Source organism: Argopecten irradians, chromosome 9 (assembly GCF_041381155.1).
Source record: "Argopecten irradians isolate NY chromosome 9, Ai_NY, whole genome shotgun sequence".
In the NCBI taxonomy this organism is placed as follows: domain Eukaryota; kingdom Metazoa; phylum Mollusca; class Bivalvia; order Pectinida; family Pectinidae; genus Argopecten; species Argopecten irradians.
The window spans coordinates 10,134,639-10,149,472 of record NC_091142.1 but is presented as its reverse complement, the minus strand read 5'-3'; the positions used below and the strand labels follow the sequence as shown (position 1 = coordinate 10,149,472).

The following is a 14,834-nucleotide window of genomic DNA, read 5'->3' as shown; positions in this document are numbered from 1 at the left end:
ATTTGCCCAAATCTGGTCATATTAATTAAGCGCCCGTGCTTTTTTTCATGCTATTGCACCGGTCGGCTTCAGTTCAAATCACACCATTGATTACTTCACTAGTACTGGGACCCAACCAGTAGTTGTGACAGAATAGTAGTTGTGATTGTGTTCTACTGTGCGTCCAGATTTCCGAATGTCTAGATCTACTGATGAAAACTTTATGATTGTGCTGTTTTGTTTTTGTGGAAATAATGTCTTTCATGAGATGCAACCATTAATTTTTTCCAAAGCACAACTACTGTTCCTTCACTGCAAGTAGGGTCCCAGTAATATTATAGTTTAAAGTGAATAGTCGGGCAAAGAAAACCAGTCTAAATGCGTTCATTGGCCTTCCAAAAGTTCTCACATATTAATACAACGGTCAAGTTCTGCTTACGTTTCCCAGTTCTGACCATTTAAGTAAAGAAAAGTTGAAAGCATTGAAAGCGAGGCTGTGTGGAAATGTAACAACGGATATCGTGAGCCGGGAGGACGTTTTAGAATTCCCATACTTTAAATTAATTTCTTCGCACGCAGACAGATTTTGAAGAGAGATTTTATTTTTCCATTTCATAAGAAATTATACTGGATACATTCACACCATTTTTACCGACATTAGCCATCCTTGCCCGACTGTCCACTTTAATATTAAAGTAAAAGTCGGAAACACATACTACAATCCTTTATTACAACATGAGATACAGTTGTATCATATTTTTGATTAAAATATGGCAATTTCATCAAAATACAGAATTGATCGTTTTCCAGAGCCTATTTGGTAATTTCCCATGAATTACAAGGTACATGTATATACCATTAGACTGCTCCACTTATGTAGATAATTTTCTTTATTTACAATCAGTTTATATAAATAATTAATTACTTAATAAATTGATTATATAACCTTTGAATGATGATCAGATCAGTTGAGCTTCATCTAGTAGTTAGCCAATTCTTGCCAATGAATAATACTCTTCTGTCTTCACATATTACAGAGTAGCCTCCCTTGTGGGTAGTTATAGAGTTACCTCCCTTGTGGGTAGTTACAGAGTTATCTCCCTTGTAGGTAATTACAGAGTTACCTCCCTTGTGTGTAGGTATCCATGGTTACATTATTATTTTGTTTGTGCAATTTACATCATTTTCTCTGTATCCTCAACCAACAAACCTGGCAGTGCTGGCACATCCTTACATGACCCTGGCTGTTAATAGGATATTAAACTAATAAAAAACCCCAGCCAATCACAAACACACAAAGTCACAATTAATACCTAGGCTACCCACAAGGGCAGATAACTGTAGTATGCAAATTATATCATTTTATATTTGACCACTAAATACATTGAGAAGAAATGACAATGAATTGATACAATGATTATTTACAAAGTGACAGCACACACACTCAAAATATACTATAATTTCATCATGTTGATACTACTAGCAGCACTGTATTAATTTGTTATACACTGTATACATAAACAATTTGTGTGATATTCAATATCTTCACAGGTAAAAATTGTAAAATATATAAGCTAAAGAAAGGTCAATTGTAAAAATAAAATCGTGAATTCCATCAAAACATATCAAAATCTTTTACAGCATGGAAGTAAGTTGTTTCTAAGAGAATATATTTACAATGATATAAAAGGTTAATAAACAATCGGTGAAGACCAGGAAAATTGATTTGTAAAAACATGGTTTATCATACATAAGCAAATGTAGAGAATCAAAAACACTACATTCGTTGTATCATCGTTGTCAAGACTTTTTTCACATAAGGAGACTTATAAGGGACCTTTTGAAAATAAAAACTAGTAAATTGAGAAGATAAATTATTTTTGTAAAATGTACAGTACTTTGGAAATTTACAAAAAAAAAAAAAAAAAAGTCATCAAGTCCTTTGAAAAAGTCCTCATAATAATTTAGATCTAACTTTTGATACTCGCCAAAGCTGCTAGGGTAAAGAGACGAACATTTGCACTTAGCATGTAAAAACCAACAGAAAAATTCCCCTGAAAATTAACATTGCACTTATTTCAATGAATGCTGCCTGTAACATTGCTGCTGTGTAGTTTTCTTCCTTATACCATATCCCTGTACTCTAATAGTGCTGTGGGTCCTCCCGTCTGAACTTGTGCATAGAGTTATCTCCCATATATGGTACCATACCACAATTATGTGGTAGGTTTTTTTCCTCCTAATATTTGCTGTTTTGGTATCCAAAATGCTAGAATTGATAAATAGTGATTTTTTTTACAGATTGCTCAAAAATCAAACCCTTTATCAAACATATTTAAATGTCTGTCACTTCAAAACATTAATATTTTCAATTGGGAATAAATTTTTGGGGGGAAATACAAGACAGCCAAATTTGTTAACTGTGCAAAAATGTGGGAATACATTTATATGCTGTCACTGTCACACTATGAAGCTTTTGACCTTGTGTAGTATGTCTTGGAGGTCAAAGTGGCACGATCGCCCTCGGACAAGAGGTAGAGCCCAACTGCAGGCAGGACTGATGGAATTGCCCAGAGCAGGAATACTCGGAGTCGCTCTGCATTAAGTGTTCCATCGTAGAAGGCACAGGCTACACATCCTAGGCCGAGTAATGTACACTACAACAATAAAGAAAATAATGTTTTCTTTTTTTTTCTTCTTTTTAAATTATTGTTATTTTTTGTCTAGATTTCTGGAAAAACAAATGACCAATTTTAATGAAACTTTTCAACCCATTAAGGGCACTAAACAAATTGTAGCACTTAACATTGAAGGCACTTAATAGAAACAAATTTGGATTAGCCTTTTATAAAATTTATTTGTATACTAGTCCTAAAATGTGTAAGAATAATAATGCAATTTGAGAAAAATCCTTTTCAGGGCTTTAATTTGTTTTGTGCTCATTATCTAATGAATATATTTTTGGTTAACTCATACAAAAATAACATTGGAAAGCCCTACAAATTTTCAGTCACATTTAAATTAACTTAAAGTGTACACGGAATGGTTTGGTATATAAGGCTTGATCAATGCATCATTGGATAAAATTAAGAATGGGGAAAGTACGAGTCTCATAGCAATTACGGTATTAGAGATAATGCGACTTTTCTCTATAACACACCTGAAGCCCCAAGCCACTGACCCCGATTCGGGACCCCTGACCTGTGACGTCACGAGGACAATGGGATCGACTCTACTCGCATAAGTTAGAGTGGCGATATTCGGTGTCTGCCATCTAATATAAACTATCTGTTTGTAAACATCGATTTTGAAGACACAAATACCTTTGTACATGTCCAATACCTATTTAATATTATCTCAATCACAGATATGAATTTGAAATACGCTTGGAAATACAAATGTAGGGATTTATACCATACATATATTGATGTACCTGTCGTAGATAAATGAACATCTCTGCGCGATTACTGCATAATTATACACAATAAAATGTACATAATAACCCATGAACGTTGTATATCTGAGGCGTTTGGAACCATATATACATACATGAATATGATATCAAGGACGTATATGTTCTTGATTATGTTACCCAAAACCCGACTTGGGTCGTCTTATGTTACCCAAAACCTGACTCGGGTCGTCTAATGTCTATACTACTGGTCAAATAAATCCTTGAACCCACTTCACAAAATTCTGACTTTTTCATAAAACCTGCCCATACGACTTAAAGTACGATTCTAAAAGAATTTTTTGCATATGTGCAAGTGCATCTACTAATTGTGTTATGTCTGAAATCGTTTGTGTGACTTAATTCACTAGTGGTGCACGGTATTATCGGTATACCGACATATCCAGGTTCAATTTGAAAACGATACGTATCGCGGTACGATTTAGTTGTATCGGTTCACTCGGAATCATTCGGGGATTTTCCGTATATTTCCGTGAAAATTTTGTTTTTGACGGGAAATATTTTTAAAATGAGAATTTGTATAAAAATTTAAACTGAAATATATATTTTAACAACATTTCAGACAAATGTATAGGTTAAGATGGATTTTTGGGATGTTATTATACGTAGATTATGATTGATCTTGTGCTTAGTAACGTTTCAAAATGGCGACCTTCATAAGCACGAATGATAACCTTGTAAAAAATCCCAAGCTAAAGCGGTTGTATGGCAGCATTTTGGCCTTATAGTACGTAAAGGGGAAAGAAATAGCGAGGAAAGCATCGCTTGATGTCGATTGTGTACGGCAATCGTTAAATGTAGTGGCGGAACAAGGAACCTGACGACTCACTTGCGTCACCATCACCCAGCTACTGAGTCCCGTCCAGTAGTAAGTGTTTGCAAAACATCGAGCGGAAGTAACACAGACATTATCTCGCATTTTTTAGATAAAAACAAGAATAAAAGTGATATATTGACAAAACATTTATACCATACTCTATTTAGGTGATTGACAGAAAAAAACATGCAATTCTTTTTGTACAAAAATAATACCAAAATATCATGATACGTATCATAATACACTTATGATGTATCGCGATACAAAATTTTTCGCGATACCCATCCCTATAATTCACATTTAATATCATTGCTAAATTACCAGTAAATATGTTTGTCATTTAATTCTACTGTGATTTGGTGAATTTAATTCTATATACCAAGTTTTGAAAACCGTAACAAATATTTAGAATTTAGACGGAGTGATATTTTCCAATCTAATTGTTTTTTGACGAAATACATTCAGCTTTCACACATCTGACGACTAGGTGATATTTCGCTTAAGTTCATTCATTAGTGTCTTTACTTGAAAAATAAATCATGCACGGGTCAGACAAGCTGAAGATGTCTATGTCTAATACAAATAGCAGATATCAAGAATCAAAATCAGAATACTTCCGAATAGCCAATGTCATGCTGCGTTAATCTCTATACCTGTATACCGCAGTAACTATACTGCATAGTCAACCCTGGCTAATGAGGGGGATACGTAAGAAAGGTGTTTAGTGACCAGTCACGCTTTGTCGATTAGCACACGTCACGTATCATAATATCAGTCCACAGGTAAGTTAGCGATAGACCATCATGTTATTGTTGTATAATGTCATATTTGTAAATAAAAGTAAAATATACTGTTTGTACGTAACATATAACAAGTGTATCAAGCACTACATGTATATACTTCAGAAACACCCATGTATACATTTGTACATCATAAATGTTTCTGGTTACATGTATATGTATCTTTATAATAGAAACTGCAAAATTATTTACAAATGACATGTCGAGAAAGAACAATGCAAATATAATGCACAATGTCAGAATTTTGATATTTCTGATAGTTACTAGATTTCGGATATCCAATTCTTGGTCAATATCGATCATTACATGATACCAAAAATGATAATCTATATGATCAATAAATGTACTGTTGAAGATTGTTTAAATAACACATGTCAACATATATAGCTTAAAGGGGAAGAGAAACACGTTATAGCTATAAATGAATTTTATATTATAACTTCAAACTCTCAAGTCGTGCATATATAAAAGTTTACACAAGGTACACAAGGTGATGCCTTTAGACAGATTATACATAAATTTCAGTTGCAATATTTCCTAATACAAGGTTCATACAGAAATCAAGATATGAAATTCAAGGCTTTTCAAGGCCTTTTCAAGGCCTTTGATGATAAAATTCAAGGCCCTTATAGCCATATTATAAACATAAGAATTTCATATTGACAGGAAAATAAAAATGTTTCTTTCATTCTTCTCGCATTAATCCTTTATATTGATGATATCTGACGAATTTGCAGACAGTTTTAAGTGAATAAATAATTTGAGAAATTTCAATCTAACCATCACATCATTGTCAAATAAAAACTAGAAAGCCATGCTCTTAGTCTTCCGTTATAACTTCAATTTGCTTGAACAAGCTTGACATTACAGATGCTTCAATTCCTCTAATTTTCCCATACATCGCTATATCTAACTCATAACCATCCCTCTCTCACCCTATCTCAACATCTGTAAGAAGGTCCCGATCTTTTTGGAGATTGTACCGTCTCAAAATACCGATATTTAACTATGATTTTACCATCTCAAATTGCCGATCTTTAACTATGAATTGCCTTGAACAATATCTAAAGAAAACCATTAAACTAATCCAATTCACTGTCAGAATTTAAAATGATATTAAAATGCAGTCATCATTATTGTCCTCACCTTCTGACGATAGCCAGGCTCCCCGCCATGTTTTTGTAGCCGGCTAGTGATGCTGACTGATCCAGCTCAGTTATCTATCTATATCTTATTATTACTTAACCCCTCATAAATAACAAACCCACAGGAGACCCTGATTCTTCTTTTATTAGATAGTGAAAAAACCAGATGTGTTCCGAGTATCATATTACCGATAACAGGTGGTACATTCTAGAGATTCCACAAACGTCATTTTCATTTTGTTGTCAATATGCCGTGATAAGCGTGGTAAGGGTTAAGAAAATTTTTAACGATTTTTCTGCAATTAACCACCAAAATTAGAAGATGTCTGTGATAGATTAAGTAAATTCAAGGCCTATAATTATGTTTTCAAGGCTATACGACCATTTTTCAAGGCCTTTCAAGGCCTTATATCAATTTCAAGGCCTTTCAAGGCAGACACTCAAAATTCAAGGCCTTTTCAAGCCTGTGCGAACCCTGTAAATATAATATGATAAAATCGTCATCATAACTGTATATATATTGGTAAAATTCTCGTAACCCCATTTCAGAAATATATATATGTCCACCTTTGTGCTATAACTCCACAACCAAACATGTACAGCTCACACTGCCGTTGTCCTCATGACGTCACATCCGGTTATTCCCCAAATCAGGGTGAGCGGCCGATACCCTGATTAGCAGTCGTTATACAGGTAAAAATCGAGCACTTCGGAAGGCGGTATCTCGGTACTGAAGCGGCCGATTTTGATGTGGTTTTCAAAATTCTTGTCAGGAGATCAAACAAAATAACATATCAAAATATAATTTTCCGTTCCGTGTACACTTGAAAATGAATATTTGAGGATAACTTACTGTGAGCTTCATGCAGAAATATCTTCTTCTGTCCTCATTATCTCTGAAGCTCAGGGCAAACCAGGCCAAGAAAATCTGACTGAAGCTAATGGCACCAAATAATCGCTCAAGGTGTAGCTGGAAGTTCTTTGGATCAGCAATCTGTAAATAGAGTTAAATAATTTATAGTATTTATCATGAAGGCACCATGCTAAAATATATTTGCGTGTTCAAGTAATCATATACACGAAGAAAACCAAAGGAGTACAAATGTTTCAAAAATAGGCTTTGCAGGGGTTTTAATATCAGGCGGTACCTGGTACTCTTTGCTGGTTGAACCTGGCTGTGGTACCACCTGATTTGGGCTAAATTACATTAGATGGTATTGAAAAGTATCCCCTGAAATTGCAATTCTACTGCCTCTCCTGAAAGATAATGAAACCCCTGGCTTAGTCCGAATGATTCTGACTATCTATCCGCTTTTTATATACTGACGTGGGCGGATGATAGTCAGAAGTCTGTGCTCTTTCAAAACGCCAAAAGTCAGCGACCCTCACCAGGGTCGCTAGTTTTTCAAGGTTTTCTCTTTTCAGGTTTCATGTGATTTTTTGACAATTGCATAGTTCGATAGAAAAATTATTTTTACACTACCTTCCATATCAATTATATGTGTAAACGACTGTTAACAAATGCATTTCCTCCAGTTTCTTCGGACTTCGTCATTTTCAGCACGTTATTTGTATATGGCTGCCAAAACCAATCTCGCGAGAATTTGAGTGACGTCAGAAAATGAAGGTTAAAAATGCATTGATGAAAAGGATATCCCTTGACTTCCGGCAAGATTTTAATCATGTGATAACTTCAACCAATATGGATGATCTAGCCGGGAAATTTGAGAAGTCTCAAAGAAATACCACAAGTTGCACGCTGAGAGATATAATTTACCTTTTTCAACATGTCAAGGTAGTGTAAAAATCATTTTTCTATCAAACTATGCAATTGTCAAAAAATCACATGAAACCTGAAAAGAGAAAACATTGAAAAACTAGCGACCCTGGTGAGGGTCGCTGACTTTTGGCGTTTTGAAAGAGCACGGACTTCTGACTATCATCCGCCCACGTCAGTATATAAAAAGCGGATAGATATAGTCAGAATCATTCGGACTACCCCTGGATTTGTTATACAAAATACTTTACTGGCTTAAAAAAAGCAACATTTTCCTTTCTATGATAGACAATTCTCATTACATAGATGTAACACAGGTAAGGAAGTTACAGTACTATACTTAGCATTTAATCTAAAGTTATAATAAAAAGAAAGTTCTGATGCGATTATTTTACAGATAACCTGGTATTATAATCAATTAATATTTGACATCACTAAATTCTATGTAGAAATAATAAAGAGGATGGAGTATCTCATATGCTTGTTGGCTGATCATTGGTTGGTTGTAGCCAATTTTTTTAAAAATTAATTTATCAGTCTAATGTGAACCAATTAAATTCCATGTGTGATTAATTTCACTATAAGATATCACAAAAATAAATCTTTGTTTGAAATACAAGTAAAGTAGGACTCCAGAAGTCTAGATTGCAAAATTAAGTCGTGACGAAACTATGTTGATTTAACAGTACACAGTTGTTGACTGGGGGTGAGGGCAACAGACAATTTGTTGGACCCAAAGACAACAAGTTTGTGTGAGGGTCCAACAAATCATCTGTTGCCCGAACACCCAGTGGATACATTGAAGTCATGAATTGTATTTGTGACGTCACTCCAGTCCAACAGCACATTTTAACCGTCAATTTAAACAGTTCTTTGGACTGCTCGACGGAACAGTTCATTTATTGACATTTTTGTTCATAGAGTTTATATATAGAAACGATTGTATAGGGGTATCACAATATGGTTTTCAACTAATTTGACATAACAAGCAGCTACTGCGTAAACTTGTTCTCTGACTCCAAATACTTACAATTGAAGTCAGACATTGCTTCGGGAAAGCCATAGATGCCAAACCTAAAATGAACATAAGCAGGAATTCAAGTCGTAGGACAACACTGACGGGTCCTTTCTGTTCTCGTCTGCCAACAGATGGCTTGGTTCTCAGCAACTGAGCGACATTGGACACAAAGGTACAGCCGACGAACAGGATAAAAAACCACATGTGCTACAAAAAACAAAATCAAATGAAAATGTACAAAATATCATAATTGATAAAATTAAACTTATAAATACCATTTGTATACTTTTATATGTACTATCAATTTTTTTTTTAATTTATCTTGATTTAGAAACAATTACTAATATTGTTTAATGACCAGTCACATTTATTGAAATTCTGTAACTAATGTTACTTTGTATTGAATATTAAAATAAGAGGTTTATTTAGACAAAATTCAAACATCAATTATTTAGAATATTTCCATCTAGTAAATGACCCTCATTTAATGGAACTTGTTGATTTTTTGTCTGTTACTTTGTTTTTACTATTATTGATTGAAATGAAGATTTTAACCAATCCCTTTAATTGAGTTATTAAGACACTAAAAAATACAGAATAAATTCACCCCTGAAGATTCATTTGAACTCTTCTGATTGAAAAGCTTGAACAGTTCATTAAAGTTTCAGAGGTGAATAAGTTACCACTATGTTCAGGCTAATATTTGATGATATTTTTTATCCACAAGTACTTACTCTATCGGTGAACGTCTTGGCATATGTAAAATGTCCATACAACATCACCATCAGCATTGGGAACAGACCCTGGAATAAAAAAAACCAGTACTTATAGCTGTAACAAATAATTACACCTTATATACATGTTGTTTGTAATCAGTATATATTATCATGTATGTCAATGCATGGGACCATGTAAATATGATAACCGATTGTGCGGGACTAGTATCTCCATTGGTGATGGAATGTAACTGATGAAATGACATTAGTGCAGCCAAGATATATCATATTTTAGAGTCATTTCATCACCAATTGAAACAATAGTCCCGCAAATTTTACCATATGTTACATGAATTAGTCCCTTTGTCATATGACCGAAAATATGTTTTGATGATAAATGATCATCAGCACTAGTTCAGTGGCATCATATATCTCCATGACAATATTCACTAGTTTTCAAAAAACTTCTATTGATTATTTTCAAAATGTGTAATTATAACTCTGAAGTGGGATTGGATTAAGCCAATCATCGATGCTCAATCGGTGGAGACTTCTAGATAGCATTCAGAGGGTCCCGCTTCGAATTCCAGTCTGACTGAGCTGCTACATATCCTCCTCTCATGTTATAACTTATACTAAGAAAAAAATCACTTTCTTTCCATCTCAAAACTAAATGTGTTAAAATTACCAGTGATCTAGTCCAAAGCATAGCTCCAATGACACTTTCATCTCTAGACTTTCGGCAGGAGTACCACAGCAACATGGGTGCCAAAATATGGACACCAAAGATGCGGTAAATCAAGATGTTATCAGGATCCTTAATAGTCTTGTCACTGAACAGCTGTGTAGAATAGAAAATGAAAAGTTATTATTATTACACAATAAATTCCAGATAGAACGAGCACACAAGCTTGGCATTCTATCAGTAACAATAATATATATTAATATTTAAAAATGATAGCATGAAAATAATTACTCGAGCAATGTAAAGAGGTATAGCACAACAAGACACTTTTGAAACATTATATAATGACACTATTAGTGACTAAGTAAGGAAAATAACATTTGATTAAAAAAAAAAACCGCTGACCAGTCGACTCTCATTTAGTAGTAATTTTCTTTTTAATAATTTTTTATATTTTGTCAAACAATTTATCAATTTTACATTAATCATACAATCATGAAATGTGAATATAGTTATCACATCTTTCACTCTGCCATTCTTTCATTCGTCAGTATAATTACCTTGTTGAGTTGTTTTGATAGAGAGGGAGGAGGGAGCAAAATAAAACAAAGAATTAATGGGAAGGAAAGAAGGGATCATTGGATAAACTAGAAAGGAGAGATTGTGAAATATAAGATTTAAATGTAAGCTTAGATATATTCGTATATGAAAAATAATGAATAAACCAATGAAAACATAAACTTGTAAAGAAAGAAAGAAAAAGAAAGAAGGGGAAAAAAAGCTGACCAGTCGCGATCGACTCTCATAGTGGTAGTAAAATAATTTAAAAATATCCCCTTTTATAAGTACATAAATTGTGCATCTGGAAGTTCACTCATAATAATTTCTTTCATTTTATAAATAATTACATTTAAATGATTGATTTATACTGTTTTAGGCTTTGAAATCCCTACAACCAGAGTGGTGGCCCCAAAAAAACCGAAATGGGAAGGCATCAGGGAGATCAGTATGGGACTTGTTTGTGTATGTGAGTGAAGGTTGTTGTTGTTGTGGTGGGGCGAGTTCTACATCAAATTCAGAGCATGTTTAAAGCCGTCAAAAGTACACAAAACATCACAAAGTTTAAATGTTCAAATGTTTAAAATATATTGCAGTCTAGGCCTACGGGAGTGTGTCAGTTTCGACATTGTACTTTCGGGACACAACGCACCTGCTGGCCCATAAAAAATTGTGGAAAGAAGATAGCTCCGACTCCGAACCACGATGTGAATGCCATGTCTGCAAACATTGCAGTCTTCCTATCCACCTGACTGACTGCAAACCCTGCCACAAGGGCTAATGCACGTATAACATCAAATACGGGAACCATTTTGCAAATCCTTCAGTTTGAAAAGTGTTTGAGATTGAAACGATATTTTCAAACAATGCGCCGCTTTTATCGATTGTTGCGCCACCTGGAGGTCGCGTACAGAGGTTACACCGGTGCGTTCGTTTACAAATCTAAATATGAGTGCATTCGAATAACTCACTGTCGCTATTTTTATAAAAGATATTTTGTCAAAGTTTTTAAAATCTAATAATCAACCGAACAGACAAATTTAAGCGTATATGTATGATCTTATCTCCATTTTTTTCTAATAGTTTTCAAGTAACAATAATCAGTTCACCATGAAAAGTGCGCATGGTGATTTTTTTATGAGATGTCCATGAAAGAGTTACTTCCCTTAGCACACGCCGATCTTGCTTCTTACATCGATATCAAACACAAAAAAGAATTTAGATGTTTAATGTTTTAATTACTTGAAGCTCTATGGCTCATAAGTGGCACAGCAATAATACAATAAAAGATATTGGCAATATACATGGTTTTAATTGGTCTAATAAAAATTCATATATCAGCTTACAAAATACACTTACATAATTCATTTGTCGTTTTTTTTTTTAATAAATTTGGCCTAGATCTATAAGATTACTCCACATACAGTTAGCATCAAGCGTTACTTCTATGTGTTTATGACTATCAAATTCTACACTAACAGGATTAAACTTTAAATCTATGAAATATTCATATTCAATTGTTTTCTGGAGATTGAAACTTTATCATCCTTATTTTGCCCAATTTTTATTATTGTTTATTTTGGTTTCAGTACAAAGAAATAAGGGTTCAGAATAGCAATGAAATATCATCCTTAGATAGATTTGAAAGACTTTTAAGATGGTCAAGATATGTTATTTATATACAGAAAAAATAGCATTGGATCTAAAAATGGCCCTTGCAGTACACCATCATTTGTACTGTTAGCGAAAGACCTACTATTCTCCACAAACACTTGTTCATTGGCATATTCTACCATAATTTGTTATTAACACATTACGTGCCACACACAATCGAACGCTTTTGAAACATCACAGAAAACAAGACAAGTCGACTGCGTTTTTTTCTAGATTAATTCCATGATTTGATGTACAGTACTAGACCAGGCTGGATTGATATTGCCACTGTGCCTTGTGTTCGATATGCTCAAACCCTAACCCGTTATAGTAAAGACAGTCACGAATAATACTAGCAGTTCCCTGATATTTTTTGTAGAGAAAAATATGCCACAGACCTGTGTAAGGTATATCCCCCCCCCCCCCCAAAAAAAAAAAAAAAAGTTTCAAAAATCTACATTTGCCACATATATACATGTTATTTACGTATCTCCAGTGTTCTTCAATTCTGGCACTTTTCTCTCTCATACACTAGAAATTACATAGGTATGTTTTATTCAAGTAGTGAGGATAAACATACATGATCACATATTGGTGAGGGTGAGATTTTTTTTTTCAAAAGTTCCCTGTGGCCAATATGCTTTATAGAGGAGAATACCATGACGCGATCACCACAATCTCATGCTTAATATAGATATAATAAAAGTAACAAATGCCGTTATAAACAAGTGTTTATAATGTTACACAAGACCATTCTTTTTAAAATTGTCCTACATCATAACATGTGTGTTTAGTCAGTCAACTGCATCCGTTAGTTACCAACGCTTAAAAAATATCACAATTTGCATTAGCGTTAATAAGACATTAATGAATTAATATATGCTGCAAATGGCGTTTCTTGTACGTTTTTCGAAGTTGAAATCCTCTATAAATGACCATTGCATTACTTTGTAATATCATTTTTCATTTCAATTTTCTTTTGACATATCAGGTAAGTGAACTAGTCAAACGTGTATTGTTTGTTTTAAAACCGAACACCTACGTCTAGGAAAAGGATCGGCTTGCCCGCTATCAGTATTATAGGATTTAATTAATTGGACGGACTGTTTGATGCTTTTGGTGGCATGTTTCAGTAAGATAGCACTATAAAAAGATAAGAGTTCCGCTATCATAAGGAGACACAAAACGAATATATCGTATATAGACATTTACACAAACACACAACACATTGCACATATTATTTTGTTACATTTGTAATAGGACGTTGAATCTAATAAAGTAAAACAAACCTTAGGATAAAATATAACCGAGTTTTCCGGAATAGAATAATAGAATCTTTCCGTACCTAGAGGGTGTGAAAACAAAATCACAACCAGAGGGGTAATTCATGAACGTCCAACCCGAGGCTTGCCGAGGGTTGGACATTCAGGCATTCCCCCCGAGGTTTGTGATTTTCTTGTCACCCCCGCATAGCTAGGTAGGGATTGATTCTTTTTCTCCCATATAAAAAAGAAAAAGAAGAGATAAAAGCCTAAAAACAAGCATTTTCACCGCGACATGAACATGGTTCCATCGTCTTCACGACAATATTGATGACGTCATCGACAATGCACGCCACGGTCACGCGCAGGAAGTTATGACGTCACCTAATTGTCTTCAGGTTCAATAGGTTAGCGCGCGCAATCTGTCATACCCTAGGGGTTGACAGATAAATTTCCCACCGTGCACGGCTAAAACCGGTGACAAATCAGTGAATGTGCACGGCTAAAACCGGTGACAAATCAGTGAATGGTGGGAGAAAGAAATGTCAATGACTTTCTCCACAAAATCACTCTATTGTATCACACGTGTGGAATTGAAAATGGCAATCAAGCTGCAACAGAAGAAGCATTTACAAACTGTTAACCACGATATGGTAGAGAGATACACATTTTCGCAAAATTTCTCAAAAAATCTTAAAAGCGATGTCAAATGTTTCGCGAATAATTGTACAAAATCTAATTACAAAATGTAAATAAACTTATCAGCCATTGATTGCAGATTTAACTATTTGGGATTATATTGAAATTAATGAAGATATGGAATATAGTATATGTGATAGTAAAGTAGTTTAGGGTATCTATAAAGTTAGAGTTCTCATTTTACTAGGAACGAAATATTTTCTGGCTTCGAGCTTAGATCAAAGTTTGTTGTTGTCTCTGTTTGTATCATGTA

At 34.2% G+C, this 14,834-nt stretch overlaps 1 protein-coding gene across 1 annotated transcript; it reads right to left on the bottom strand.

Moving 5' to 3' along the window:
* Positions 1-688: 688 nt before the first annotated feature.
* LOC138331396 (uncharacterized) lies at positions 689-11,884 on the bottom strand. The gene is made up of 6 exons (XM_069278985.1): positions 11,620-11,884; positions 10,413-10,565; positions 9,743-9,811; positions 9,021-9,215; positions 7,067-7,207; positions 689-2,636 (listed from the first exon to the last, which is right to left on the bottom strand). Exons 1-6 carry the CDS (start codon positions 11,776-11,778, stop codon positions 2,445-2,447), a joined length of 909 nt encoding a protein of 302 aa, XP_069135086.1. The 5' UTR covers positions 11,779-11,884; the 3' UTR covers positions 689-2,444.
* Positions 11,885-14,834: the final 2,950 nt, after the last annotated feature.

Excerpts from the sequence above, each read along its gene's own strand:
- LOC138331396 (XM_069278985.1), bottom strand. The coding sequence starts at position 11,778 with ATGGTTCCCGTATTTGATGTTATACGTGCATTAGCCCTTGTGGCAGGG. Across the intron at positions 9,812-10,412 it reads TGCTTTGGACTAGATCACTG|GGTCTGTTCCCAATGCTGAT; the intron begins GTAATTTTAACA and ends TTTTTATTCCAG. Across the intron at positions 7,208-9,020 it reads AGCAATGTCTGACTTCAATT|ATTGCTGATCCAAAGAACTT; the intron begins GTAAGTATTTGG and ends CTCTATTTACAG.